Source organism: Capsicum annuum, chromosome 9, assembly GCF_002878395.1.
Source record: "Capsicum annuum cultivar UCD-10X-F1 chromosome 9, UCD10Xv1.1, whole genome shotgun sequence".
Classification (NCBI taxonomy): domain Eukaryota; kingdom Viridiplantae; phylum Streptophyta; class Magnoliopsida; order Solanales; family Solanaceae; genus Capsicum; species Capsicum annuum.
In genome coordinates this window covers 40,881,033-40,907,872 of record NC_061119.1, presented here as the reverse complement: position 1 = coordinate 40,907,872, position 26,840 = coordinate 40,881,033, and the positions used below count along the sequence as shown (strand labels likewise).

Sequence of the window (26,840 nt, the reverse complement as noted above, 5' to 3'; positions counted from 1 at the left end):
AAAAAATATACAATGACCCATGTTTTTTTAGTGTTCTTATTTTGTATTTTTAAAAAGTTTATGAAGTCTTAAAAAATACATTCTAACCCCACTTTATTCTAATTACTAATTGACAAAATATTTGACTTAAATTGATTAAATTTGTCACCAATATTAATTTCTAACACTTATTTGTTATCCTCAACACAATTTTCTTGAGAAACATAACATTTCTGCATGCAAACTGAAGCTCGATTTTCTTTCTGTTTGACTTGAACACTAGGAAGTAGAAATATATGACACAATCCTACGTCCAAGTCTGGGTGGTGTAGTCTGTTATCACGCTCACACACTAAAGGTCCCGGTCCGAACCCGGTCTTTTAGACCCATCCCTTTTTTCATTTTAATTTTCTCACGCTGTATAAAATTCCCCTTATAACACGTCTCTTTTTCTTTCTTTTATCAACCTCAAAAACACAATCATTTTTTTTTCTCCAAAATTAAACTTTCCCATCATTTTGAAAAATTAACAGGATTTGTTAGGGTTTGAATCGAAGGCAAAAAAAATGGATTGGGGCACGGTAACCACAGAAGATCTGGTCGAGGCTTTACGTGAAGTCGACTGGTCATCTCCGCCTCGTCCGTTATCGGAATTCTTCTCTCGATTCACTTTTCCCCGATCTTACTCCAAATGGAACAGTCGACTCAAGTGCAATCTTTACTAGTAAGTTTCTAAAGCTCTCGATATGTGCGGGGTCCACAAGGATTTATTGTAGACAGTTTTATATTATTCTGGCTGTTTCCATAGCTTGAACACGTGACCTTCTGTTCAAATGACAACAATTTTGCTAGTTAAAGCTCATGCAATTGTATGAGCGGATTAAAGATCTCGCTATATGCGGGGTCCACAAGGATCTATTGTTGGCATTGTTATGTTTTGTGACCTCCGGTCATATGATAGCAACTTTACGGTCATATTTTCAGGCAATTCATGAGCGTATTAACGTTTGAGTTAGTTTCTAGCTGAAAATTTTGTGAGGTGTTTTTGGTTTTCTAATCAATCCGGTGCATTAATTAGCTATTGGGAAGTAAATTAATTGTTGAATTTTTCTATTAATTGAATGCACAAATTAGTGTTTGGTGGAAGCTTTTATCAGAAGGAATGGAATTACTGTTCAACAGTTGATTGAATCAGCAATTAGCTTTTTATAAACTAATTCGGTAGATTAATTGCTAAATTTTTCTATCAATTGAATGCGCGAATTAGTGTTTGATAGAATCAGCTGGCTCTTTCCGTGGATTGAACACGCGATCTTCTGGTCACCTGAAATCAATTTTACTGGTTACTCCGAGATTCCTCTCCATTTTCAGGCAATTATATGAGCAGTTTAAAGTTTGAGTTAGTTTCTAGCTAAAGTTTTCCGAGGTGTTTTGTTTTTTTAATCATTCGAGTGCATTAATTAGAGATTGATAAGTAGATTAATTGCTATTTTAGCATTTTGTTTTTCCCTAGCTTCAATTGAATTCACGAATTAGTGATTGATAGAAGATTCTATAACAAGGAATGGAATTTGTGTTTAGCAATTGATTGAATCGGCTGATTTAGCTTGCTAAAATTTTCCGTGATGCTCTAATTTTTAATCAATTCAACGCAGGAATTAGCGATTGATAAGTTGATTATTGATAGATAAATATTTATACCAAGCTTGTATAATTTTGTATCAATTGAATGCACGAATTAGTGCTTGATATTTTATTAGTAGTTAGTGTTTTCAGATGAAATGAACATTTTTCAGATACGTAACTTCTAAATTAAGCTAGAGGTTGTAAGTTTTTAATCAATGGAATGCATGGATTAATGTTTGTTCAGTAGATTAGTTGCTGGTAAAACACTTGGAGGTTTTCTAAATTTTTAATAAATTGAATGCGCGAATCAATGTTAGATAAGTGTTCTGATAGCTATGATTTGCAGACGGAAATGTAGTTCGAAGAAGCTACGATTTCACTTGTGTTGTCATGAAAATTCTTTTTAAAACTTGGTATAGTTTGGTATAGAAAATCCCTTAATTTTAAACTGGATGAATTGTTAAAATTATTAAGTACTTAATGGTGCTATAGGGTTTCAAACTTGTGGAGAAACTTCACTAATTGTAGTTCATTCTGTATATTGTTGCAGCTACCGGACAAATTACTTCATTATGATTGTGGCTATTCTTGGTAAGAAGTAAATAATCATATATTACTCAGTTGAGATTTAATTTTATAAAAATGTATAACTCAGTTGAGATATGATGTTTTCATGGCAGTCCCTTTGGACTTACGAATAACTTCATGTGCCTTTTGTATTGCAGCGCTGGGGTTTCTTAGGAGGCCACTTGCTATTGTTGCTGCTCTATTGACAACTCTTAGTGTTGCTTTTCTAAATGACAGGTAGTGACTGTAATATCCATGAGTATAAGTTTTCTGCATAATCTGATCAGATTTTTGGGTTTCCATCAGAATCTTTATCCTTATTAAATCAAGATTTGATTAAATTTTCCATTTCTGCTTGTGCATACTATGCTAAGTTTTTGGCTAAATATGTTAACATTATCGTGCTTGCTTACATTGTATAATATTTGGACAGTGAGAGTACCTTCTTTGCTCACCTGCATATCTTGCATACTATGCTAAGTTTTTGGCTAAATATGTTTGTAACATTATGTTTGGTTATATTGTATAATATTGGAGACGGTGAGAGTAACTTCTTTTCTCACCTGGATATGTTTTGGATTGCTGTATAGGATTGCTTAGCTCTGCTGAGTTCGTTTTGGACTATTAGTGACAACGGTGTTCTGGTTGATGTGAATCAATGTGTTTCTCATCTTTGACTTGGATCTTATTCGTCATACTTTTGACTGCTCTTAGGTTTTCTCTTAGTCCCTAAGATTTTGCTTGTAGACAAAAATTACATGATAATTAGGTTAGCTGTATCTTGTGCTGATGATTTATATACACAGTCTGTTACCTTGTCAAAAAGAAAAAAAATTAGGTTAGCTGTATCTTTTCTGGGGGAATAAAAAACAAACAATAATTGGTTGGGTTAATGAAATCTACTAGAAAACTGATGGTTCCTTGGTGTTTGAATCTGTAAAAATAGAATGTGAGAGAAGATTTTCCTTATCAAAAAAAAAAAAAGTGAGAAGATCTAACATAGTAACATGGAGGAATTTTTCTATAGAAACCACAATGCTATATTGTAGTAATTTGTCTATACGTTAAGCACTATTTGACTTTCTCAACGTTGGTGATAGTTGACAATCTTACTGTCTCCATCTATTTTCTGGTTCTAAAATGAATTGGTATATAAGGGAACATTTAACTGTTAGTTGGAGAAGTAAGGTATTTCTTAGGCTACTCTTTAAGACAAAAGAACAAGAGGATATTTGTCTACACTGTGGTTGTAGATGTCTTACTTGGACTCCCATATAGGTTCCCCTTTCCTTTGCAATGTCTAGGTGAACAGGTATATATCAATTAATTGCCTTCTAAAAAGAAGTCCTTGGCCTAGTTCCCTCTAGATGCAAATTAGAAGTCATATCTCTTTTTGTTCATGGAAAAGAAAACATGGGATATGTCATCTTGGGTGGGATAAGACCCTATTCTTTTCTTTCTTTTGTTTATATTTCTGCAGTCATATCTTTTAAGATTAACTTGAACTATTTATTAAAATATCAAAAGATTTCTTGATCTAAACCAGATGCTTTTCTAGAGTTAATACTTGTGGATTCTCAACAGTCCATTTGAGTTTTTCTTCGATTCCTTGAAGGGTTTATAATAATTTTTGTAGCATATAGTTATTTCTCGGGACTTATTGAACACTAAAACTCAAGTCAGGGTTACTCTTATATTAAGTGTACCGCAAGGAAAGAGTATTTCAGATGCAGAGATGCTTAAAAACATGTTCCTTAAGGATAAGTTACTAACATCTCCCTTATCCTTGAGCAACCTGTCCTTCAAATGGAAAGAAAAGTGAGTAACCATTTGAATTTCTTGGGAAGCCTCTGTAAAGCTCTATGGAAATGTCTTTTTTCCTTTTCCTCTTCCTGGTTGATAATTTTTTCATAGGTTGCCTTTTAGCCTCAGACCTCCCTAGACCTCACTTGTGGGGTTTTACTGGGTATGCAGTTGTTTTCTTTTAGCCTCAGCCAGAATGAATGTACCTTAATGTAGAGTTGATGTCAAGTTTCTGGTGATGGGTCAGTACTTTCAAGGAATAACTGTTTTATCTGTTCACGTATTTGCATTGTCTGCAGTTTATCTGTTAGCGTAGAAAAGCATGAGAAACATGAAAGGTCGGCCGGTTCATTCTATTGGAATGACCAAACCCTGCATAAAATCCCCATAAGATAATACAGTGTTTGGTTGGTTGCACTAGAAAAAATAATCGTCATATAACTATGCCGCATTTAAATGGTAGTGTTAAACTATTCCAACATTAAGCTAAGTGTGAGTCTATGTACTAATTTATTTGGGATAGAATGTTGAATAAGAATATGTATATCAACAATGCCCGGATTAAACAATTAAAAGAAAAAAAATGCCTTTTTAAAGTAAGTAATTCATGTATAACAATATTACAATGACAAGAATAACAACAACTGCACCATAGTTCCAAACAAGTTGAGGTGGGCTATATGAATCATCACTAACCATGGTTCCCATTTGCTTCTTGTGTAACAATCTCTTCAGTATTTAAGCAGCTGACAATAATCCCTCTATTGTAAATCATGAAACAAACAATCTCATGCGTAATAATCCCCACATAACTAACATGTGAGTCGAAGGCTTTATTTGCCTCTTTATTATTGCATCTTTTCATGTTGTTAATATTTGTTCCACCAGTTTCGCAGGCACTTTTAGTGAAAAGGTGACCAGAACTGTCAGACAGTTTTCTCCTCATTTAGCTGCAAAAATGAGGCCTCCACTCACGTGAGTCTGCATGGATTTGAAGTTTAAAAGTAAGCCAGACGCACTACTGATACTGAAATATATTGACCATTTTCAGGCCAGTTATTCGAGGGCGTCCATCTGCTAAACGAGCAATTTTCATTTGTGGAAGGCCTCGTTGGGTGTTCGTCTTGGTATTCTCTCTAGGTATTGGAAGCATTAGGCTCTTTTGTCTCTTCATTATTTCTTTCTCTCTGTGTTTTTTCTTTCCTATTGAAACTTCAGTAATTTTGAGATGAAATGGTTTTGTGCCCCTTTTTCTACATTTTGCAGCGAGTTTCTTCCTTTGGTTTGTTTCCTGTGGTCTCCTAACTGTTTTATGGGCATTGGCTACAGGGCTTCTTTGTAAGTACTCTCTTTCTTCTTATGAAGTGTGTTATTCCAAATCCTATGTTCCTGCATGAATATGACTTTTTTCTTCTCTCTCTCAGCCACTCTTCTTCATGCAAGCTTTAGGACACCTAATCTGAAGGCTCGCCTTAACACATTCCGTGAGGAATTTCGAGCTGTCTGGCGCAACTATAGCGAGCTGTAGCTTCCACGGAGTTCCATATCGTGTCAGTTACTATCCTGAGATCTTCCATTATGTTTGTTCATTCTTATTCATGTGTATGTGGGCTGTTTGTTTGTTTTCCCAGCGTCTGTAAATTAATATGGTCTATTCATGCCTATGTTGCTCGGACTCGTCAAAAATGTCAATGGGTGCGTGTCGGATTCGCCAAATTAGTGTATTTTTGAAGAATCCGACACGGGTGCGGCATAAAAAATGAAGAGTCCGCGCAACTTAGATTCATGCTTGAAATAATGTTACTTTTCCTTAGTAGTACAGTAATACAGTTTTCTATCGCTCAATGAGTATTTGTATTTCTCTTTGCTAAAACTAAACAACAATAGTTGTCGAGCAGTTTCAACAAAAAAACATCGTTGTCGACTTGTTATTTTCCAAAACCTATCCATTTTTTTAAAAAGAAGTATCTAACTTGATAGCTAGATGAGTGTTGATCGAATCACTTGTTACTTCTGCCAAGGAAATGTTGTGGCTCTCGGTTCATTTCCTTCACGCGCTTGCATATCCTTCTAAGAAGCTATGTTGTTTAACCTGACGTTGTGCTTGTCAAACCTTGATTTCGTGCGACTGAGTCAACTGGAGCACTGGAAAAACTGAGGATCATGTAAACCCATGAAAGGTTGGATCTACAGGTTATAGAAAGTGCATTTCGAGGAAAATTGTATTATTTTTTGAGATTGACTGCTTCTGTTGTATTGAAATTGTATGTGAAGAAAATAATCAAATGAAAGTTGTCATGACTCATGAGAAACTACACGCTAAGCTTGTCTCCAGTAAAAATATTAAAGCATTTTCGAGAGAAGCTTGTCCGAGAGATTCTAGAAGCTACGAATTAAAGTTGAAGATGCTTACTTGTCCTGAATCACAAAAAATATGAACATAATTAGAACTTCTCTTCATTAAGTTTCGGCTTAATACATAGTTCCCTTGAGCTTTTGGCTAAATTCCTTTTACCCGCCTTTCCTTTACGGAAACTTTTTACACACCACTTTTGCTAAACTGTCATGTGCGTCAAACCCTAACGAAAGAGCGCATGAAAGGTTTTATGATGTCTTTACTCTTTACTTACTCATATCAATGGTCTATATCTGGAGTGAACATTGTTTGACTCCATAAGAGTTAAAAGACCCATTTTTACTTCTCCTTGCTTAAACCCAGCTTCATCTCCATTGCTATCCATGGATCAAGCTTCCACCACCCTTTCAAACCAGTAAAAATTGGATAAATATGAAAACCTTCCTAACACAAAAAACATGGTAAGCTGAAGAAGAGCTTGCTGGTGTATGAAAGATGGCAATGAATACAAGAAATAAAGAAAACAAAACCTTCCACAAAGGGGTTGATGCAAGAAAACGCAAGAAACAGAGGAAAGAAAGGGGAGAGGAAATAAGCACCCATTTGCTGAATTTGTGATTTTGAACAAAAGAGAATTTTGGAGTTCAATTTTTACGAGCTTCTTGTTGTAATAATGAGCTTTTGCATTTAGGATTGCAGTGGAATCTTGTTAGGACTAAAGTGAATAAGTAAAGCTTGGTGCTTCACAGTAGAGAAAGAAAGAATACATTGTTGTGAATTGTCAGAGGAGAAGAGGACAACAACAATATACCCCGTGTATTGTCTTCCCACAGGTGGGGTTCAGACAGGGTAGAGGGTACGCAGACTTTACTCCTACCTCGTGGAGATAGAGAGGCTGTTTCGGAAGACCCTTGGCTCAATTAACACATAACAAGTCAAGTTTGAAAAAGCCAATACAAAGGTAGAACACGACACAAAATAAGACATAGCATATCATAGAGAACTTAATAGGCCATACAGAGCAGAATAATGTACTAAACAAAGCATAAGAAACAACAAGTAGTAGTCGAGAACAGATACTATGAGAATATTGCTATTTTCTCCACCCTCAACTACCTTCTACCTTAATTTGCGATCTCCATCCTCCAATTTAAGGTCGTGTCCTTGGTAAGTTGTAGCTGCGCCATTTCTTGTCCAATCACCTCCCACAATGCTTCTTCGGCCTACTTTTACCCCTCTTTAAACCCACCACTTCCAACCTCTCACACCTCTTTTCAAGGCATCTATGTATCTCATCGTCACATGTTTAAACCATCTCAGTCTCGCCCCTCTCATCTTGTCCACCATCGAGAACTCTCCCACTTTGTAACGGATATTTCATTTCTAATCTTATATCCTTGGTATGATCACACATCCAACTCAACGTTTTCATCTCTGCAACTCTCATCTTCTAGACGTGGGAGTTCTTAACTGGCCCCAACACTCTGCCCCATGCCCCATACAACATGTAGGTTTAACCACCATTCTGTAAAACTTAGCTTTAAGTTTTGGAGTATCTTCTTGTCACACAAGACTTCGGAGGTGAGTCTCCATTTAATCCATTCCTCACCAATACGATGTGTGCGATCATCTTCGATCTCCCCATTTCCTTGGATTTAAGAGTTAGTTAGAAATACAGTAAGAGTATTGAGCTGCAAAAAATCTTCTTGAAATCCTACAAGGTATGTGCATGTTACAGCGCATAATGTTTTAATAGATATTAGCAGAAGAAGTGTGTATTAGACACACTTAGTGAAACGTTTAGTGTATAAAAGGATCTCCGTGAAGGGGAGGTGTGTAAAAGGGATTTGGTTACAATGTCAGGGGGTAAACTATGATTAAAACTTATAGTTCAAGCATGATGAGTCACTGTATCATTTTATGCAAGACTGATATATCTGTTATTGTATCTGTTTTGTCAGTCAGCTGAACAGCTCTAGTATATATTTTATTGGCTTCATGTTGACTTTATGCCTGCGCTATCCCTAAGCAGGTGACCTTTCCTTTTCTTGACCTTTCTGTAAGTGTTCCTCTTCCGTTGTGGAAACAGCATCATATGTATTCCGAGTATACCTCTGTTCCTCCGAATATTATTAATTAATATGGTCTTCAGCCTGTTTTGCTTTTTATTTGCCTCTTTATTGGTGATAATTCCCGGGATCATTGGATAGTTTCAGATGTTTCTCATTCATCTACCAACTAGTCTTAATTCAGTTAAGCTTTTAAAAATAGTTATTAAGTCTGAGCTAGGTTAAAGCAGAGAAGCATGAAACTGTGAGCTCCCAGATTGACCTCTCATTGTATGATTTTACCAGTATGCAGTTTAGCTCTATAAAACTCATATTATATCGCAGTTGTCTAAGCTTAAAAGCGTAGAAGCTAGTAGCTCCCAGATAGCTTTTCAACTAATTTTTTGTTTACTGCTATGGACTTGTGGTAACAGCCTTTTTGTTATTTGTATAGGAGCAGCGATTTTGGAAACTTGCTATATTGCGGCTGAGCATTAATACAGTGTGGATGGTGCAATCTGTAATTTTCTTTGACGTGGCAGCTTTCTCAAGGAACAATCTGCTATATCTGCAGATCAGCCACGGGCTGTAAATTTCCTTGAAATCTTACCCATACTGTATGGCACTGGCTTCTACTATTCATATACATTTAAAGTAACTTTGGGATTTAGGTGCACAGTAGGTATTTCCTAGAAAGTTGGGGTCTGTATTAGAAGTCCATTCTTAATGTCTTTGAGAAACTCCTTGCTAGTCATACTTGTTTAAAACTGCAGTAAAGCTGTTTTAAATTTTATAGTTTTTGCCTGACCTACTACAACACATTCCTGGGGGCTCTCTTTTCTATAGGATCTTTTTTTCAATTTGCGTTGTGGGCCAACAAGGCTTCTTTTGTGTATAAATTGCTTGTGATCTTGTTGTCGATAGCTGCCTTCCCGTATTTTATGAGATTACAAGTTATTCTGTGAACTTGAAAGCAGATTTTCTTGCGTGTTTTTGGGTGCTCTTTTTTTTTTTTTTTTCCTGCGTTTGTTCTCTTTTACTTTGCAAGTCATTTTTGGATGAAAGAGGAGGATTATTGTGATACCAAAAAACAAAACCTCAAATTATGTTGAATTGCTGGCTCTAATCAATCTTGAGAATTAAGTTTTAGTAGATTGATTCTCTCCTTGCCTTGCTGCAGTTGCAAGTTCACTGTGTACTTGAAATTGGAAAACATCGAGGAATTGTCTGTCACCATTCAAAAGCTTCAATGTTGGACCCTACGTTTTCATTTTGTGTTCTTTTTCAAATTGATGTTTTTTTTTGTAAAAAAAATAATATATATTTTGGGAGAGGAAAAGGAGAAATGAGGGGGTGGGGATCTCATCCTGACCAACAAGGTGAAGGTCTAAGATTTCTTTTTCCAAATTGTCGTTTGAAGTGCATTTCACTTGTTTTGGCAATTTGTGGAGGTTTCAAATGATTTGCGTGAGAAGTTTAGTATGACTTGCACGGATTATTGGTTCACTTTTTCAAGTGAAATTAGCTCTACATGCTGGACATTGGTTTGTTGGTTCCACGTTGGATTTTGCACGCCTCTAGATGGATAGTGTAAACCTCTTACAAACAATGGTTAGTATGAGTAAATTATTACAATACTCATGATATTAATTGATGTTTAGTTTTAAATAGTGAAAAACAATTTGAGGAATAAATAATCAATGTTGAGGGTGAAGCATGAAAAAAATATGTTTTTCTCTTGATATACTTAAAGTGACAAATAAAAATGAAAATGTATTTTTAGTATAATGGATAACTAGAAGTGAACTGAGGGACTACTAAATTACTCGAGGAATATAGGGGAAAGCATCATAAAATTGCACATTTGCTATGACTTGGTTTTTAATTTTTATCCTTGAAATTGTGGGTGTTTTAAATGTCTAATTGTGGCTGTGGCATATAGTTATTTATTGTGAAGGACATAAATTAAAAACATAGCTTAAAATTGGTGGACAAAAGTGCAATGACCTAATGTACATGTTGAAATTCCTTTGAAATAGTGTATGACACGTCTAGAGAAGTCACTTGTAAAGGACTTTGAAAAGTGCCATCCTATGCAGTTGGCTGGCTAAAATGCTCAAGGAAGATGCCCTCTGGCTTTTCCTCACTATCTTATATTATTCACCAAATAGCTAGTTGATGTTGTTTGTTTAATTGTTCAAGCACAATGTAGTAACATTTATTCGAATTCAAGTAAAGTATCGTACTTGGTTGTATTTTGATTTTCAGAAGTACGGATTTCAAAGAGGTGATGGATGTTAAACTTAATTGCATGAGACTCAACTTTTTGGGTTATTAATTCCTTTTCTGCTTTCATTAACTAGTGTCAATTCGAAGCGTACGATTAGTTGTTTTAAAGCTTGCCTCATTATTAAGGTAAAAGGACCTTTTAATATATTATTAAAATATGAGGAAGTTGATGTAGCTGTAAGCATATTGGACATGTAACCTAATACTAATACTTTTGTGCAAAGTTCACCCGATTTAAAGTGATACCGTGTCCGATATGATTCTTGGTGGACACCATCTGCACTTTACACTAAAGCATCGATAATCACGTAACCTAACTAGCATGGCTAAAACTTGCCCGATGTGTGTATGAAGTAAAGTGAAGTGTTGATTTGTAGGACATGATTTAGACATTTTGTTGTTAAGCCATGCAGGTGGGGAACCCAATACGACTAAATATGAGAAGTAAATAAGATTCAAGATACAAAGCAAGTCATATTGGCTTGCGAGAAATTGTGCTAATGAAAATCTCGCATTAGTTAATAAAATAGAAAAGCTAAGTATAAGATATAATGACAATCTTATTGCGAGATCCTTTGGAGAAATTGTACGAATTTAACACAACGGAGAATATTACACCAAAGGGAAATGAAAATAAAGAAGGGGAATCAGTTGGTCCATCTGTCTTGGCTTCATACAAATCATCATATGTGCACCACTACCCTATTTCTATAAACCAAATATCTCCTTCACCTTTCCCTCCTCTTCAGCTTAATAAAGTAAAAAGATCCCATTATTTTTTTTATATTCCAACATTCTTTTCCTCATCTTTTTTCCAAGATAGCTACTAATATAATTGGTGTCACAGTTTTCCTAATGAAGTAAGTGAGTTCTCTTGATAAGAAAGCCTGAGGGAAGCACGAAGAGCTAAGCCACTAAATGTTGTGTCGAAGGTTAGTAATTGTCTCAAAGTTCATAAGGAATAAATATTGAAGGGAATATTGATTAATTATGGGATATGATATGAAATATGTACAGGCTTTAGCTTCTGTATGGATTTTTATGTTACTGTTAGGTCTCATCTGTTGTTGCCTTAGCAGCAAACCACGTTCTCAAGGTGATAAAAGCAGTGGCACTGGTGCTTGCACTTGTGATGGTGGTTATGGCGGTGTATGACTAGTGAATATGCAATTCAAACATCAGAAAAATTCATTTGATAGTTTACTTTTACACTATATTTTAAGGACAGCTTCGATATTTTTTGCTATATTTTAGGTTAATTCTTCTACTAGCTTTTGTTTAGTGATTGTGAGTAATTATATATACGTCCATTGTTTCTTATCACCCATTTGTGTCATGTTCTTTCAATGGTCAATACTCAATTGTATTGTCATATGTTTTGTGTTAAGAGATCTATTCTCTTAAAGCTGTAGAAAGAGCAAGTCATAATTTAGGCAGTGACGGAGTCAAAATATTCGCTAAAAAAAAATTAAAATAAAAGAGTATCTATCACACAAAGAAGTTGAAGATAATTCAACATACATAAATTATTTTTTTTTGATAGAGGTGGCTTCGCCATTTGTGTCAAGGTAAAGACAAATGTCATGCCTTTAGTCATTTGACAGAAATTTTGATTTTAGAACTTCTCTTCTAGCAGTATCAAAAGACAGTTAGGACAATCCGATGTACTAAAGCTTTCACTATGTACGACATCCGGGGAAGGATTGAACCACAAGGATCAAATGTGCACAGCCTTGAGATGCATTTCTGCTCGGGGCTATTTTCATTGCTAGAATCCGTGACCTCCTGATCACATGGCAACAATTTTAACAGTTAGTCTAACGCTCCCCTTCTATCAAACAATGGGATGAGCTGAATAATTCGTTAGTACTTAATTCGCTGTATTTGAACTAAATGCGATGTTACTGATTGGTTTTGTTTAATGATTAATGTTGTATAGTGATGTGAAGACTAAGGCAGCAAATATATGATAGTGTGTACGCAAGAGTTTAGCTTATTGATTGTCCAAAAACTATCAGCTTTTGTTAAAAGAACAAGGCACTTGCATATATTCATATTATAATTCAACTTATGCACACTCCAAAACTAAAGCTCTATGATAATCAATAAGCTCCAACCAAATAGCCCAGATACAGATAACAATACAATTTCGGGGTAAGTTATGCAATGATTTTATTCCTACAAACATGGAATAAACCCATTGAAGGTGGGATAACAATATCTAAGATAACAATAACTTTAGATAGTGTATTATATTTTTGTTATGAACTTTTGATCATTAGGTAAAATTGTATATAGAATTGGGCAGTTTCGATAGTGTTCACAACTTACGAGGTTTTCATATTTAAGAGAATATATACAACTTAAAAAGTCCGAATTACATGTCTAAACAAAACTTCAACTTCATCTCATATAATTTCAAATCATGATTTCATCTCACATGGCCAAACGGGCCCTAAATATAATTCTGAAATAAATTATTCCTCATCCCTCGTACCAAATGAGCCCTTGATGTTTTAGCTAACAGAATAAAGTTTTGACCTGTGAGATGGAAGTTAAAAATCTCCATTTTGAACGTAAATACATGTAAAACTGGCTACCGGGAGCAAATCCTACCAAATCAATCTTGCATCTCAGAAATTAATTTGGTCGATTATATGTTGCTAAAATACAGAGACACGAGAACTGTTGAAAAATGATAGGATCGCCATAACTTTGGGGTTTTCATTTCATTTCAAGCTGTTTCGTACTTGTTCATAATTCTCTACCACACACAGCTTAAGAATTGAAAGAGACGCAAGAAAGAACTTTAGCATGTCTTTTGCCCTACGCTTATTATATAATACCTCCTCAAGGATCCAAAATTGGGAAACAATGATTGGTGGAAAACAAGATAAGCAACATGGTGTTCAATGTCCAACTTCCATCATCACAAGGTTTTGTTTCATTTCTAAAAAGAATGATATGGCAAGAAATTTCATCAGCTGATTCGCATTACTTCATGTGCCAAAGCTACGGTCTCCAGCATCTCCCAATCCGGGGATGATAAACCTGAAAATTATAGAGCAGAAAACAGTAATGGCATGAGGCAGGTGTGCTATTTTTAGAGAAGTGAGCAAGGTAAGTAAAAGGTTGTTCAACAAGTGGTTACCCTTTCTCATTAACAGTTGGGTCAAGTATTCCAGCATATACGTGTAATCTGTTTAATCGAGAAACAAGAATTACTGACATGATTCACAAATACAGAAGAAAGATAGACTTTGAGATGTTAGACGAGTTACCGCGGAAACTTCTCACTGAGCTTCGTGAGAGCAGGAGGAGCAGCCACTGCACATATCTGAAAGATGCAAGTCGTGATTTACGTGTAATCAGCGAGTTGAAAACATAAATGTAACTAGAGACATCAAAAATTCAAAACCAACACTCACTGAAACAAATGTTCATTCAGAGTATTTTCAGTTCAGTATGTATTGAGTATTGAAAATTATAATAGTGATCTAAACTCATAGAGTTAGTCCATTGTTTTACACATGTTTCAAGATGGGGTTTTCAGAAATTGCTTGTAGCAAATGCAGTAACTGCTTGAAAGACCAAAGAGAGGGGTCCTCACCACCAAGTATTTAAACATGCAAGGTTTGAGGCAAAATATCAGTCGCAATATCTGGAGCAAACAAATATTTTAGCAAATAAACCTGAATGAATATGTTGGGAACCTACCACTTTAATCTGACTATTGTCAACCCCACGTTCCTTGACTAGGTCAATTGCTGCAACTATTGTACCACCTAGGAAGATGCAGAAAATCCCGTCAGATGAAAAAAAAAATCAGGTGACAATTACTTTAAAAGCATAAGACTTGAGGACTTATAGCTACAACCACGAGATTATACACGTCTATCCTAACATTCTACGAGATGCACTCATTCAACTACACAAACTGAAATGAAGGAAATATCAAATGTTTGCCACAAAAGACAGACCAAGTTCAGTAGCAATTAATCTGGACTCGTTGGAGGGGCTTTCCAGGGGAAGTACTTCCATCACGAGAGACACGACGAATACACCCCCTATGCAATCTTGGTAACTAGGCCTCTAACTCATAAATAAGGGAAGGGAGGAGGAGGAGAGGGGGGAGGGGGGAGGAGGGATTGGTAATGGTGTATTACTCCAGCAAAATTGCTGAACACATCATCCACTTGAATAGTTTAAGTGTGTTCATATAAGACAGTAAGTGGCTCTATTCCAACAAATACTGGACAAATTAAAGCCAATGAGGATGGAGCCTATAATTGTTTATAAATTCAGCTTAATCGCAATCCAGCAATTTGGCGGCAAGACAGGAAATAATTCAGAGAATGAGATACCAATATGAAGAGTAGAGCAAGCATAGTTCAAAACAAGAAGCGTTGAATAAAGTTTTGACCCCAAGTCTTATGATTATGCACAAACTGGAAATATATGCCTAACCCAACAGTTATTTGTTAGGTTAAAAAAGTGCATAGCTGAAGGTTTCCTTCTGGCATGATAATTGGATAGGTCAAGCCCCTTTTAAACAACAGTATCCGATCTCTTCAGTTTATGTTTGCAATAACAAGCAACCGTAGCTAATATGTGGACTGGGCAAGGTTGGAACCTAAATTTTAGAACATATCTAAATGACTGGGAAGTGGGTAGAGTAGCAACTTTCTACTCCACAATGGTGGCATTTAACAATTTGAATGAAGAAAGGGATACCATGGTATGCAAGGAAGAAGGGTCAGCAGTTTTCACTGTTAGATCAGCATATAAGTCACTGAACTTATCAAACCACAGAGAAGAGAACTGGCCATGGAAGATGATCTGGAAGACCAAATTTCCATACAAAGTGAATTGTTTCACTTGGTCACTAGCAAAGGAAGCTGTCTTGACACATGAGAATTTCAACAGAAGAGGATTTCATTTCTGCTCAAGATGCTTTCTATGTGGAGAGCAAAGGGAGACAATCAACCATCTCTTTTTACATTGAAAATGGACAGAACAATTATGGAGAATATTTATTGTCCTAAGGAAGATAAACTGGGTGAAACCAGGTAGCATTAGAGGTGTATTGCGTTCCTGGAACAATGATGGCAATGTAAGTTCAAAGGAGGAGAGATGGAAGATTGTCCCAGCGTGCATTTGGTGGACAGTGTGGAATGAGAGAAATCAGAGATGTTTTCAAGACAAGCAGAATGACATTCATAGTCTCAAGATGAACTGGTTAGCTTTGTTTTATTTTTGGTGTAAACAGGATATATTAATGCAAACCGAAGACATTTTTGATGTACTAGACTACTTGTAAGAAATAGAGAAGGAAGAAGGACTAATGTAGTATGTAATACTTTTGAATAGGTACTACATCTTTTGGATGTAGTGCCTCTGTGGATATATATTAGACTAACGGTTACCATCCTCAAAAAAAAAAAAAAAAGTGCATAGCTGATTTTGACATCCCTACATAGAGTCTAAGGGGACAAATTATCTTTGCGAGATGGAGTGTAGCGATATAAGTACGATAATAGGGAGCATCTATCCCATTGGTCAATATTCTGCAATGCTCAAGCAACACCTTGTTTTGGTCAAGTAAATACTGGTAGAACCTCAAACATACAGAATCTCAAGCATACAGATAGGAGATTTAGATAAGAGTGAAAATGGAAAAATGACATGTGAACCACAAGTTCCATAAATAAGAAAATTACAGAAATATAGGGGGGAAAGTGTTTGTACCAGTTGCCAGCATTGGATCCACAACAAACACACGAGAACCTTCAGGAAATTTATCAGGCAACCTATGGATGAAAAGAGTTGCAAAAATTTATCGCAAAGTTGGGTGGCCAAAAGTCAAACAAATAATTCAAGCTCAAACAAAAGAAGAAATGGAGCAACAATGTGCACTGATTGTACGAAAGCATGCCATATGTTATATATATTGGGCGGCTCAATCAAATTAGTGGTCTAAAGCCAAATACTAAAAAGGGGCATTAAAAAAAAAATCTTTTAAAAAAATCATATATATTGTTTAACTTTTTTAGATACAAATTATTAATTATAATCAATTTCATCGATAATTCTTTTCAATCATTTTTTCAATCTTTTTAGCAGTGTTTTGGACGGCGAAAGGCGACAAGGCGCCGCCTCGCCACGCGGCGAGCGCCTTTTGAATGTACGGCGATAATTAATATAAAAAATTAAAATAATATATAAATGATCAAAATTTTAATAACACTCATATATTAGGAAATATATCAAGTCAAGAATTAAAAATATATAATATATAGATACTAAAAGTCTAGAACTTAAATGACTCAATAATTCAATATCCTATCAAGTGTTGTTTGAATCGAGTAATGCCGCCATTCATGGTACGTCGACAAAAATTACAAATCACCGCATCTTTTGTCGGTCCTTGTGTACCATAATTCCATCCTATGTCCTTTTGTTTGCTACTAGTAGATTGGGACGCCATGGAAATTGAAAGCTGTTAATGATAAAATAATTTAATTAGTATATTAATATTACCATCATGCTATGTTAATTCTACAATCTACATAAGTTATTAAAAGAAATTACATAATAAGTTATAAGAAAACAAATTACATAATAAGTATATTAATATTACCACTGGTTATAACAGTAACACTGTAACAGTGCATGTGAGCATGTCACAAGTTCATTGTTACAGATGATGCCGGCCGCCGAAAAGTAGAAGAAAAAGAAGATAAAAAGAGGAAGAAATAACAGCACCAAAAGGCATATCCAGTCACTGGATTAAGAAGAAGAAGAAAGAAGAAAAAAATAGAAATCACGGCTTATCGGAGTTTCGAAAGTCGCTGGTCGCCGGAATCAAACTTGTGAGATGAATGGTAGCAGCCGCAGTCACCAATTTGTAAGTTGGTAGTGTTAAAATGTGTAAATAAACCCTAAAATGAGCTTATATACCTAAAATCCTAATTTTTTTAAAAACAATTTAAAGGCGTCGCCTTTCTCGCCGTCTCGCCTCGCCATGTCACCTTTCTCGCAAAGGCCTCGCCTTTTGATTTTCGCCACGCCATGGACTGAAGAGGCGACATAGGCTAGCCTCGCCTCGCCATTCGCCATTGGCGACGAGGCGCTCGCCTTTTACAACACTGCTTTTTACAGATATTGGGTAAAGGTTTTTATGATAGCCTTGTCACTATTTTACTCTTCGTTTTGAATTTCATTAGCATCTAACTCAACTAGACTGAGACTTACTCTTTTATAGAATCCATAATTTCAATTTTTTTTTTTTTTTATTGTCTGTTAAAAGTAAGTCAATATATGACACTCATATACCCGTATCTTTTTTTTTTCTTTTAAGTGGTCTTATTTTTTTTAGTTACCATCAACTAGAAAAAAAATTCTCTACATGTTTTAATGTATTTTTTTCAACCAAAAATAAAAAGATTGAGCCGTAAAACTAACTAAATCCTAAATACTTTGGGTCTCTATTCTGGTGAAATATAAAGCCTTGCTTTGGCCTTAAGCCGGCCTGTTTATACAGATACCTAGTACCAAGTGATACAATAGTAAGCAAAAATCAAAGATTCCACAAAGATACTTACTTGTTCAAGTATACAGTGGGCTGAAGTGTGTCTTCATTTCTGCTTACCCCTTAATTTGAGAATGAAAAGAAGAATTAAAAACACGAAAATAAAGAAATGAAAAGAAACACAAAAAGAACAAAGTATAGGACTACATTTGGAAATCAGATTCAGAGTTAATGTGATTGAAAATGAAACTCTGTTTTGAATGATAGGTATTCTATACAAATAAGTGAGCATGATCATGTATGTGATACTCGTTGAAGCAGTAGATTGTCACACCATTATAAGTCCAACCACCTTATGATAACACCAAATTTATCTAGAATTTGTAGTCCAATGGATACCCACACCAACCGGTTAGGAAAATGAGAGGTTCCAGTTTCCAGTGCTAAAAGATGATTGTAAACTTGTCCTCACCCAGATGATACATCTTTGTTGCTGGCAAAATTGATGATGCATGCTCTGCGAGAGCCAGACCAGCTCTCAAGATGGGAACAATCTGTAAAGCATGGAACACAGGTGCATGATTGACCCTGGGATATCTTCAAATTATCTTTTATGAAAGATCAAGTCTCACAGATATATGATAAAAACCACAACCACCAGAATTGTTAGTCATTAGGTTCCCGTAAAGAAACCAAAACTAATAACCATGTCATGAACCAATAGGGAGGACGCCAAAGAAAGAATCGAATAGAAAGCAAAAGCTGAGTTTTTGGACTACAAAGATGCAGAAATTAAAAACTTACTGCAACAGGTTCCCTTGGATCAACGAATTCCACAGATGCAACACCCATTGGTGACTGGATCTCTCCTGCTATGGTAGGCTGCAATAATGATGATGAGAAGTATTTAAAGCCAGCATTTGGAAAGGAAGATTGTTCACAGAACCATTGGCATTGCTATGGCTTATAGGTAAGGGTGGTTAAGTTTTAATTCAATTGCATAAATATCGAAACAAGATGAAGTCATTTTCAATGTGAGCATCCAGCTTTGCTACATTTAATGAACTTATAAATTTACACTAATAGCGTTTTTCATACATAATTATAGAAAACACACACTAGTATAACTCACCAACCAATCTCTTGAAGCTTCATACATCAGCAATCTACCAAGCTCAGCCATGGCATTCTCTACAAGGCAAACATCCAATTAATATATACTCTAATTGATTAAAAAAGACTGTCAAATCCATATCATACAAGCAGAATGGATTGAAGACGAGTACTAGTCTAATCAGACATTTTAAGCAAAGAATAATCTAAGTCTATCGACATAGACATAGCATAACGCTAATGTGATTTGACAAAGCCTAGAAATTCTCAGGTCCTAAACATGCTTTGACTTCTTGCCTAAAGTCATATCACTAGGTGCTTCTCAAGCTCCATATAGTTACTTGATTGTATGTGACAGGAAGATAGCTAACAAAGTGAAAAGTAAGTTCTGTGCAATTGCAGTGAGACAACAACAACAACAACAATACAACATACATAATGTAGTCCCACAAAATGAGATCTGGGAGGGTGGAGTGTATACAAACCTTACCCCTACCTCATGGGTAGAGAATTTTGTGAGACTAACAATGTAATGTAAGAGAGAACATTCGGTCTTTAAGGCTCGATAAACCACAACAAATGTAGAGATTGTGAGGATGTACGGCCACACAAGTATTAGACAATATTAGAAATGGTTGCATCCGACAAAAGGTGCAAGTACCAAACATAACGGACAAGCTTGAGATGGTTTGGCCATGTCCAGCATACACCTCAAAATATACGTTTTATAGTAGGTACAACACTATCATGACTGAAGGTGCCAAAATGAGACGAGGTAGACCAAAAATAACGTCTCACGTTTAGGAATATAATTCAAAATGGTGCAACTTAATATTTCCGTACATAAGAGACTGATACATGTGAATTGAGCTCTCCCTTCTCTCTCTATCTCTCTTCTCTCCCTTCTCTCTAAGGCAAAAGAGAAGCCGCCGGCCAACCACCAGTCACCTCGCCGGCTTTCCCCTCTCTCGACATCGCCGGCGAAATCCCGTCGGCTTCCCCGATCGTCCTCTCCGTCGACCAACAGCAACAACCGTCAAACCACCCACGCCTCCAAGCAGTCGCCCATCTCCATCATCCAGATCCACCCGCGGTCACGCTGCCACCATCACGCCACCTCCGTTATCCCTCCCTCTCTGGTGAACTCAACGCGACAACAAACAGCAACCCCCGCCGCTGCCTCCGTCTTCCCTCACATCCTCGCGGGAGTTGATGACCGACGAGATCATCGGGGTAGGTCACCAGCCGTGCGACTCCGACGACATAGGCAGTGCGCAGATCCGGTCAAAAGCGACTGATTCCGGTGGGCACATATGAAGCTGAGGCTGATTTCGACTAGCTCGGATTCCAACGGTACCAGATTTGATTCCGGCAGCACTCCGGCGAAGCTCCGGCGATAGTACCCCGGTGACCAGTTTCTGCATCCGTTTGCTGAGGTCCAACATACCACGCAGGAAAAGAAGACATGTTCTACAAACGTAACCCGGTGACTTCTAACCTTTGCTATTTCATTCTTCATATTAAGTATTGTATTATCTTCTGTATCTTGACTTGCGTTTAATCTGTTCGGATTATCCGTTGTCCTATCTTGCACTGCTTTTATTATTGGTTTTGCTGTCTTTGGTGCTAGGCCATTCGTGTGCCCTATATTCCCTGATATTTAGTTTTTGTTGCTATCATAGTTTAGTTTTTGTTTCTATCGTAGTTTAGTTTTGTTTCTTGCTTTGTTTGTTTTTCTGGAAGGGTGGCTTTGGGCGTCGATGACAGGGTAGGGTCATGTCAGAGGGGTTTGGGCCTGGGGACGGGTGTTAGGGTAGGGGAAGAGAGGAGGACTAGTTTGGGACTGGGGGCAAAGTATGGTGTTAGGTCGGGGGTGGGGTGTGGAGTGAAGGGTAGTAAAGGTAGACGTGTTACTAGTATAGATAGGGTGAGGGTGGGGTCTTGGAACATAGGAATCCTCCAGGGTAAGTCAATAGAGCTGGCGAAGACTCTTAGAAAGAGGAGGATTAGTATTGCGTGTGTTCAGGAGATCAAGTGGGTAGGGTCTAAAGCCAGGGATGTGGATGGTTACAAGCTTTGGTACTCGGGGAGTGATAGGCATAGGAATGGAGTAGGCATTTTAGCAGATGAAGAACTTAAAGGGCAAGTAGTGGAGATTAAGAGGGTCAACGATAGGCTGATGACGATTAAGTTAGGCATTGGGGGGTGTACTTTGAACGTGTGTAGTGTTTATGCGCCTCAGGTGGGCTTGGGCGGGGAGGAGAAGAAGCGGTTTTGGGAGGTTTTGGACGAGGTAGTAAGAGGCGTGCCTAGCTCTGAGAAGATTGTTGTAGCAAGGGATTTCAATGGTCACATCGGGGTGGTACCGGGGGGCTATGGCGATGTGCATGGGGGTTATGGTTTTGGGGAGAAGAATGATGAAGGAGTTGCTTTATTCGATTTTGCGAGGGCCTTTGGGTTGGTAGTAGTGAATTCGAGCTTTCCGAAGAAGGAGGATCACCTGGTCACCTTCCGAAGCGCAATAGCTAAGACGCAGATTGACTTTCTGCTGCTTCAGAAGGGGGATAGGGTGCTTTGCAAGGACTGTAAAGTCATACCGAGTGAGAACCTTTCGTCCCAGCACAGGCTTCTGGTGATGGATTTGGGCTTAAAAAAGGATAGGAAAAGGAAGGGAGGGGAGGGGCGTCCTAGAATTAAGTGGGGGAGAGGGCTTGACTCCGGTTAGTGCGTTGGAGACAGGGGAGAAGGTGGCAGAGATGAGGGTGTGGGAATGTAGGGGCGACATAGATGGTATGTGGGATAGGGCTGCTAGGTGTATCAGGGAGACAGCTAGAAAGGTGTTGGGTGTCTCGAGGGGCCGGGCCGGTCAGCGGCAGGGGGATTGGTGGTGGAATGAAGACGTAAAGAAGTAAGTGGAGACTAAGAAGGGGGCGTATGCTAAGTTGGTTAAGAGTACGGATGAAGAGGATAAACGGGCTAGTAGGGAAGAGTACAAGTTAGCTAGGAAAGAGGCTAAGTTAGCAGTTACGGCTGCTAAGACGGCAGCTTTTGAGAGCTTGTATGCGGGGTTGGAGGAGCGAGGTGGGGAAAAAAGGTTGTATAGGCTTGCTAAGGCAAGGGAGAGAAAGGGGCGTGACCCTAGACCAACTGAAGTGCATTAAGGGGGAGGATGGTAGTATGCTGGTGGAGGATGCTCATATTAAGAGAAGATGGCAGTTGTATTTTCACAGACTTTTGAATGATGCGGGGGACAGGGACATTGTGCTAGGGGTGCTGGAGAACTCAGAGAGGTGTCGCGATTTCAGGTATTATAGGTGTTTTGAGGTGAAGGAGGTCAGTAGGCTATTTGCAGAATGCGGAGGGGTAGGGCGACAGGGCCAGACGAGATCCCTGTGGACTTTTGGAAGTTTGCTGGCAGGGCTGGTTTAAGGTGGTTGACCGAATTGTTTAAGCATTTTCAAAACTGCAAAAATGCCTGAGGCGTAGAGGTGGAGCACCATGATTCCTCTATATAAGAACAAGGGTGACATCCAGAGTTGCAACAACTACAGGGGTATTAAGTTGTTGAGTCATACTATGAAGATTTAGGAAAGAGCGGTAGAGCGGAGGTTGAGAAAGATAGTGTCTATTTTGGAGAACCAGTTTGGCTTTATGCCCGGCCGCTCGACGACGGAGGCAATTCACCTTGTGCAAAGACTGGTGGAGCAGTATAAGGAAAGGAAGAAGGATCTCCACATGGTATTTATCGACTTGGAGAAGGCAAACGACAAAGTTCCTAGGGAGGTTCTTTGGAGATGCTTGAAGGTGAGTGGGGTCCCGGTGGCTTACATCAGATCGATTAAGGACATGTATGAAGGAGCTAAGACCCAGGTGAGGATGGCGGGAGGAGATTCTGAGCATTTTCTGATCCTGAAAGGGTTGCATCAGGGATCGACTCTTAGCCCTTTTCTATTTGCTTTGGTGATGAATGTTTTAACGCGGCGTATTCAAGGTGAGGTGCCTTGGTGCATGCTTTTTGCGGATGATGTAGTGCTGATTGATGAGACGCGGGGAGGTGTGAATGATAAATTGGAGGTTTGGAGACAAACACTTGAGTCTAAAGGGTTCAGGTTGAGTAGGAGCAAGACAGAGTATATGGAATGCAAGTTTAATGACTTGAGGCAGGAGGACAAGTTGGTAGTTAGGTTGGACTCTCAGGTGGTGTGTAGGAGGAATAGTTTTAAGTATCTCGGGTCCTTGATTCAGGGAAATGGTGAGATTGATGAGGATATCTCCCACCGGATTGGGGCAGGTTGGATGAAGTAAAGGCTAGCCTTGGGAGTGTTGTGTGATAAGAAGGTGCCGCTCAAACTTAAAGGAAAATTTTACAGAGCCATGTTATATGGAGCGGAGTGTTGGCCAGTAAAGAAGCCCATATCCAAAAATTGAAGGTGGCGGAAATACGGATGTTGCGTTGGATGTGTGGGCTTACTAGGAGTGATAGGGTTAGGAATGAGATTATTCGGGAGAAATTTGGAGTTTCTTCGGTGGAGGACAAGATGCGGAAAGTTCGGTTGAGATGGTTCGGGCATGTGAGTAGGAGGGGCGCGGATGCCCCAGTTCGTAGGTGTGAGAGACTGGCTTTCGATGGTTTCAGGCGGGGTAGGGGTAGGCCAAAGAAATATTGGAGGGAAGTGATTAGACGGGACATGGAGCAGTTGAAGCTGACGGAGGACATGACCCTAGATAGGAAGGTGTGGAGGACGCGGATAAGAGTAGAAGGTTAGTGCCTGCGGGTGGGCTGTAGTCGGAAGTTAGGAGAGCTTTGGGGTGGGGGTATGGTGGGTGAGGGTGCCTTTGGTTTGTTAGTATAGGGTTCTACTGTGTGGGTGCCTTATTTTTATTGTTCCAACGTGTTTTATGCTTTATTATGAATTTACTTATTATTCTTTGTCCTGAGCCGGGGGTCTATCGGAAACAGCCTTGCTACCTCTTCGGAGGTAGTGGTATGGACTGCGTACATTTTACCCTACCCAGACCCCACTGTTTGGGTTTTTTGTTGTTGTATAAGAGACTGATACAATTCAGTAACAGACTCAAGACTTCACCCCTCAGGGATTATCTTTCTTCAAATCCAGTTCACTATAATTCCTAACAAAAGTTAATTTAAACAGTATAATTTCTTCATTGAAAAACAATTCTACATCAATTAGAAGATCTTTACATACTGAAAACAGGGCAAGGCGTCTGCTCATTTCGAAGAACCGAAACCCAGTGCTTAATCAGAGGATGTGGCGGAACAAACACCTATATAATAACCAAAAATTATTAATTAACATTACAACATAAACAATTACATTAAATAACTTCTCTATTTGTTTACTAGAAAACCATTTTGTCCCATCATCAGAAAGAGTTAAAAGAAAATCCAAAACAAAAGATTCCCATCAAATTCCTTAAAAGAGGCAGCATGGTACACTAAAATCCCACTATAAAATCCCACTATGCACGGCCTAGGAAAGGACTGGACCACAAGCAGCGCTGGCTCTACCTATTGAGAAAATAGGCAGCCGCCTTAGGCCCCAAATTTGAGAGGCCTTATTTTTTTTTCACGATAATAGATTATATACTTTTTATAAAAAAATATTAAATATTATTCGTAGAGAAAATAAATTTCTTATAAAAAAGTAAAAAATTATTAAAAGAAATTTGATGTATATTTAAAATTTAATGTAATATGTCCCAAAAACATTAGATCCATTAGTTATATTGACGGAAAAAGAATTAATAGAAGAAATCGCTATAAAAAAATATTAACTTTGCATCTCAAAAAATTTTAAATGTAAACTTAATAGAAAAATATATTTATTTTTCTAAAAATTAATAAATATTTTTCTTAAAAATTTAAGGCATCCATTTGTTTTTAGCGTTAGGCTAAAAACAAAGTGCTTGAGCTGCCCTTGACCACAAGGGTCTAATTTGTGCCGTCTTCCCCAGCATTTCTTGCATTTCTGCAAGAGTAAGACTGCAAGGTCCCGAACGTCCGGAAAAGATCAAACCACAAGGTTCTATTATACGAGATCTTATCCTACATTTCCTTTTTTTTTTTAATTAAAAAAACTGTATTTCTGCACGAGTTATTTTCACGCCGTGATCTCGAGATCACATGACAACAACATTAACAACATTATCAGTTATGCTCAACCAAACAACCAAACAAAGAATTAGAAGAGTGAACTTTTTACCAGCATTCTATCACCAGACATCACTTTGTTCTCCGCCGCCATTGAACAAACCACACTCTTCCTCCTTCCAGTATAAAAATTACAAACCTACACCACAAAAAATAACAAAAAGCAGAAAATCTACTTTTATACGAAGATTACATGAATTCTTTATTTGCCATAATCTGATTATTTTGTGTAAAATATTAAATGCACTAAAAAAAATTAGTACCAATAAAAAAAAAGAAAACTCCTAAAAAGGGCATTAAATAAACCCATACACAAATTCAATAAACATAGTGGACACCAAAAACCAACAAATAAATAAATATCTATAAGAAAAGGGGTCGTAATGAGGGTTGTTGAGTGGGGTTAATTAAAGTACCTTTTTGTAGTGAAAATTGAGTGTGGGGAGATTATGCCGATAATATGAGGCGGCGGAGAGAGGGGGGTCACGGGGTAAATAGGGGTGGGGGCGGGTATAAATAATGGAGTGGCACGCCATTGGTGTAAAAAAAAAGGGGAAGTTAAGCTGAGAGAAGAATCGTAGTTGGATTGGGTATCTGTGTGCTGATTCTTCGGGAACGGTGAAGAAAGGTTCTTAAGAAAGGTTTGAGGATTTACAAATACCTTAGGAGTCATATGATTGGGAACACGTTATTTCAAAACTAGTTTAGCGCAGGCTCGCACGTATAATTTTTAATTATTTAAAATTAAAGAATTTTATTTATTTTGAAATTTTTAATAAAGTGTAAAAGGTTCAAAACATATATTTTATTGAAAGCACATATATATTTTACTATCAAAAGTTTCAATTGGTTAATGGATATAATATATTGTAGATGTAGATGTATAGTTTAAATCTTATTATAATCAAATTTATTTGATAATATTAGTTGTTATTAATTCTGATGACTTCTAATAAGGAAAGATTTACCATAAATATATTTAATTAATTTTAAACTCTTAAATATTAGGAAAAAAATAGTAAAAAAGATGATTTTGTCTGAAACAAAGAATTTTAATGAAGGACAAAAGTTCAAACGATATTTCTAAGACCGTTCACACTTTTAATATATTATAGATTATAAATATAAATTATAAATTATAGATTATAGATATAGATATAGATATTAGATTATAGATATAGATTATTTATCTCAAAATAGCAATAGCTACTATTTTTAAAAGATTATTGACTTAAGTGTAGCAAATTCAGGTACAAAAAAGAGGAAAGTAGTGAAGCAAATATGACAACTAACAAAGTAATAGTGTAAAATCTACGAGAAAAGTAATAATCATTCACAAAATAGTGTGATAATTGA

The 26,840-nt window shown here is 37.3% G+C and overlaps 2 protein-coding genes across 3 annotated transcripts; one reads left to right on the top strand and one right to left on the bottom strand.

Annotated features, from left to right (window-relative positions):
* Positions 1-148: 148 nt before the first annotated feature.
* On the top strand, positions 149-9,239 carry LOC107842844 (PRA1 family protein A1). Of its 2 annotated transcripts, none has more exons than XM_016686875.2 (8): positions 149-703; positions 2,156-2,196; positions 2,331-2,409; positions 4,864-4,950; positions 5,027-5,115; positions 5,242-5,313; positions 5,400-5,525; positions 8,834-9,239. In XM_016686875.2, exons 1-7 carry the CDS (start codon positions 546-548, stop codon positions 5,501-5,503), a joined length of 630 nt encoding a protein of 209 aa, XP_016542361.1. In that variant the 5' UTR covers positions 149-545; the 3' UTR covers positions 5,504-5,525; positions 8,834-9,239. The 2 variants fall into 2 exon arrangements, with proteins under 2 accessions (XP_016542361.1, XP_016542362.1); XM_016686876.2 differs by having other exon boundaries at positions 188-703; positions 8,840-9,239.
* Positions 9,240-13,369: 4,130 nt separating this feature from the next.
* On the bottom strand, positions 13,370-26,195 carry LOC107842843 (uracil phosphoribosyltransferase). The gene is made up of 12 exons (XM_016686874.2): positions 25,901-26,195; positions 25,537-25,623; positions 24,520-24,598; positions 19,332-19,390; positions 19,004-19,081; positions 18,672-18,753; positions 18,273-18,321; positions 16,417-16,478; positions 14,386-14,453; positions 13,950-14,005; positions 13,820-13,867; positions 13,370-13,719 (listed from the first exon to the last, which is right to left on the bottom strand). The coding sequence occupies exons 1-12, from the start codon at positions 26,018-26,020 to the stop codon at positions 13,668-13,670; spliced, it is 840 nt and encodes a 279-aa protein (XP_016542360.1). The 5' UTR covers positions 26,021-26,195; the 3' UTR covers positions 13,370-13,667.
* Between the last annotated feature and the right edge of the window lie 645 nt (positions 26,196-26,840).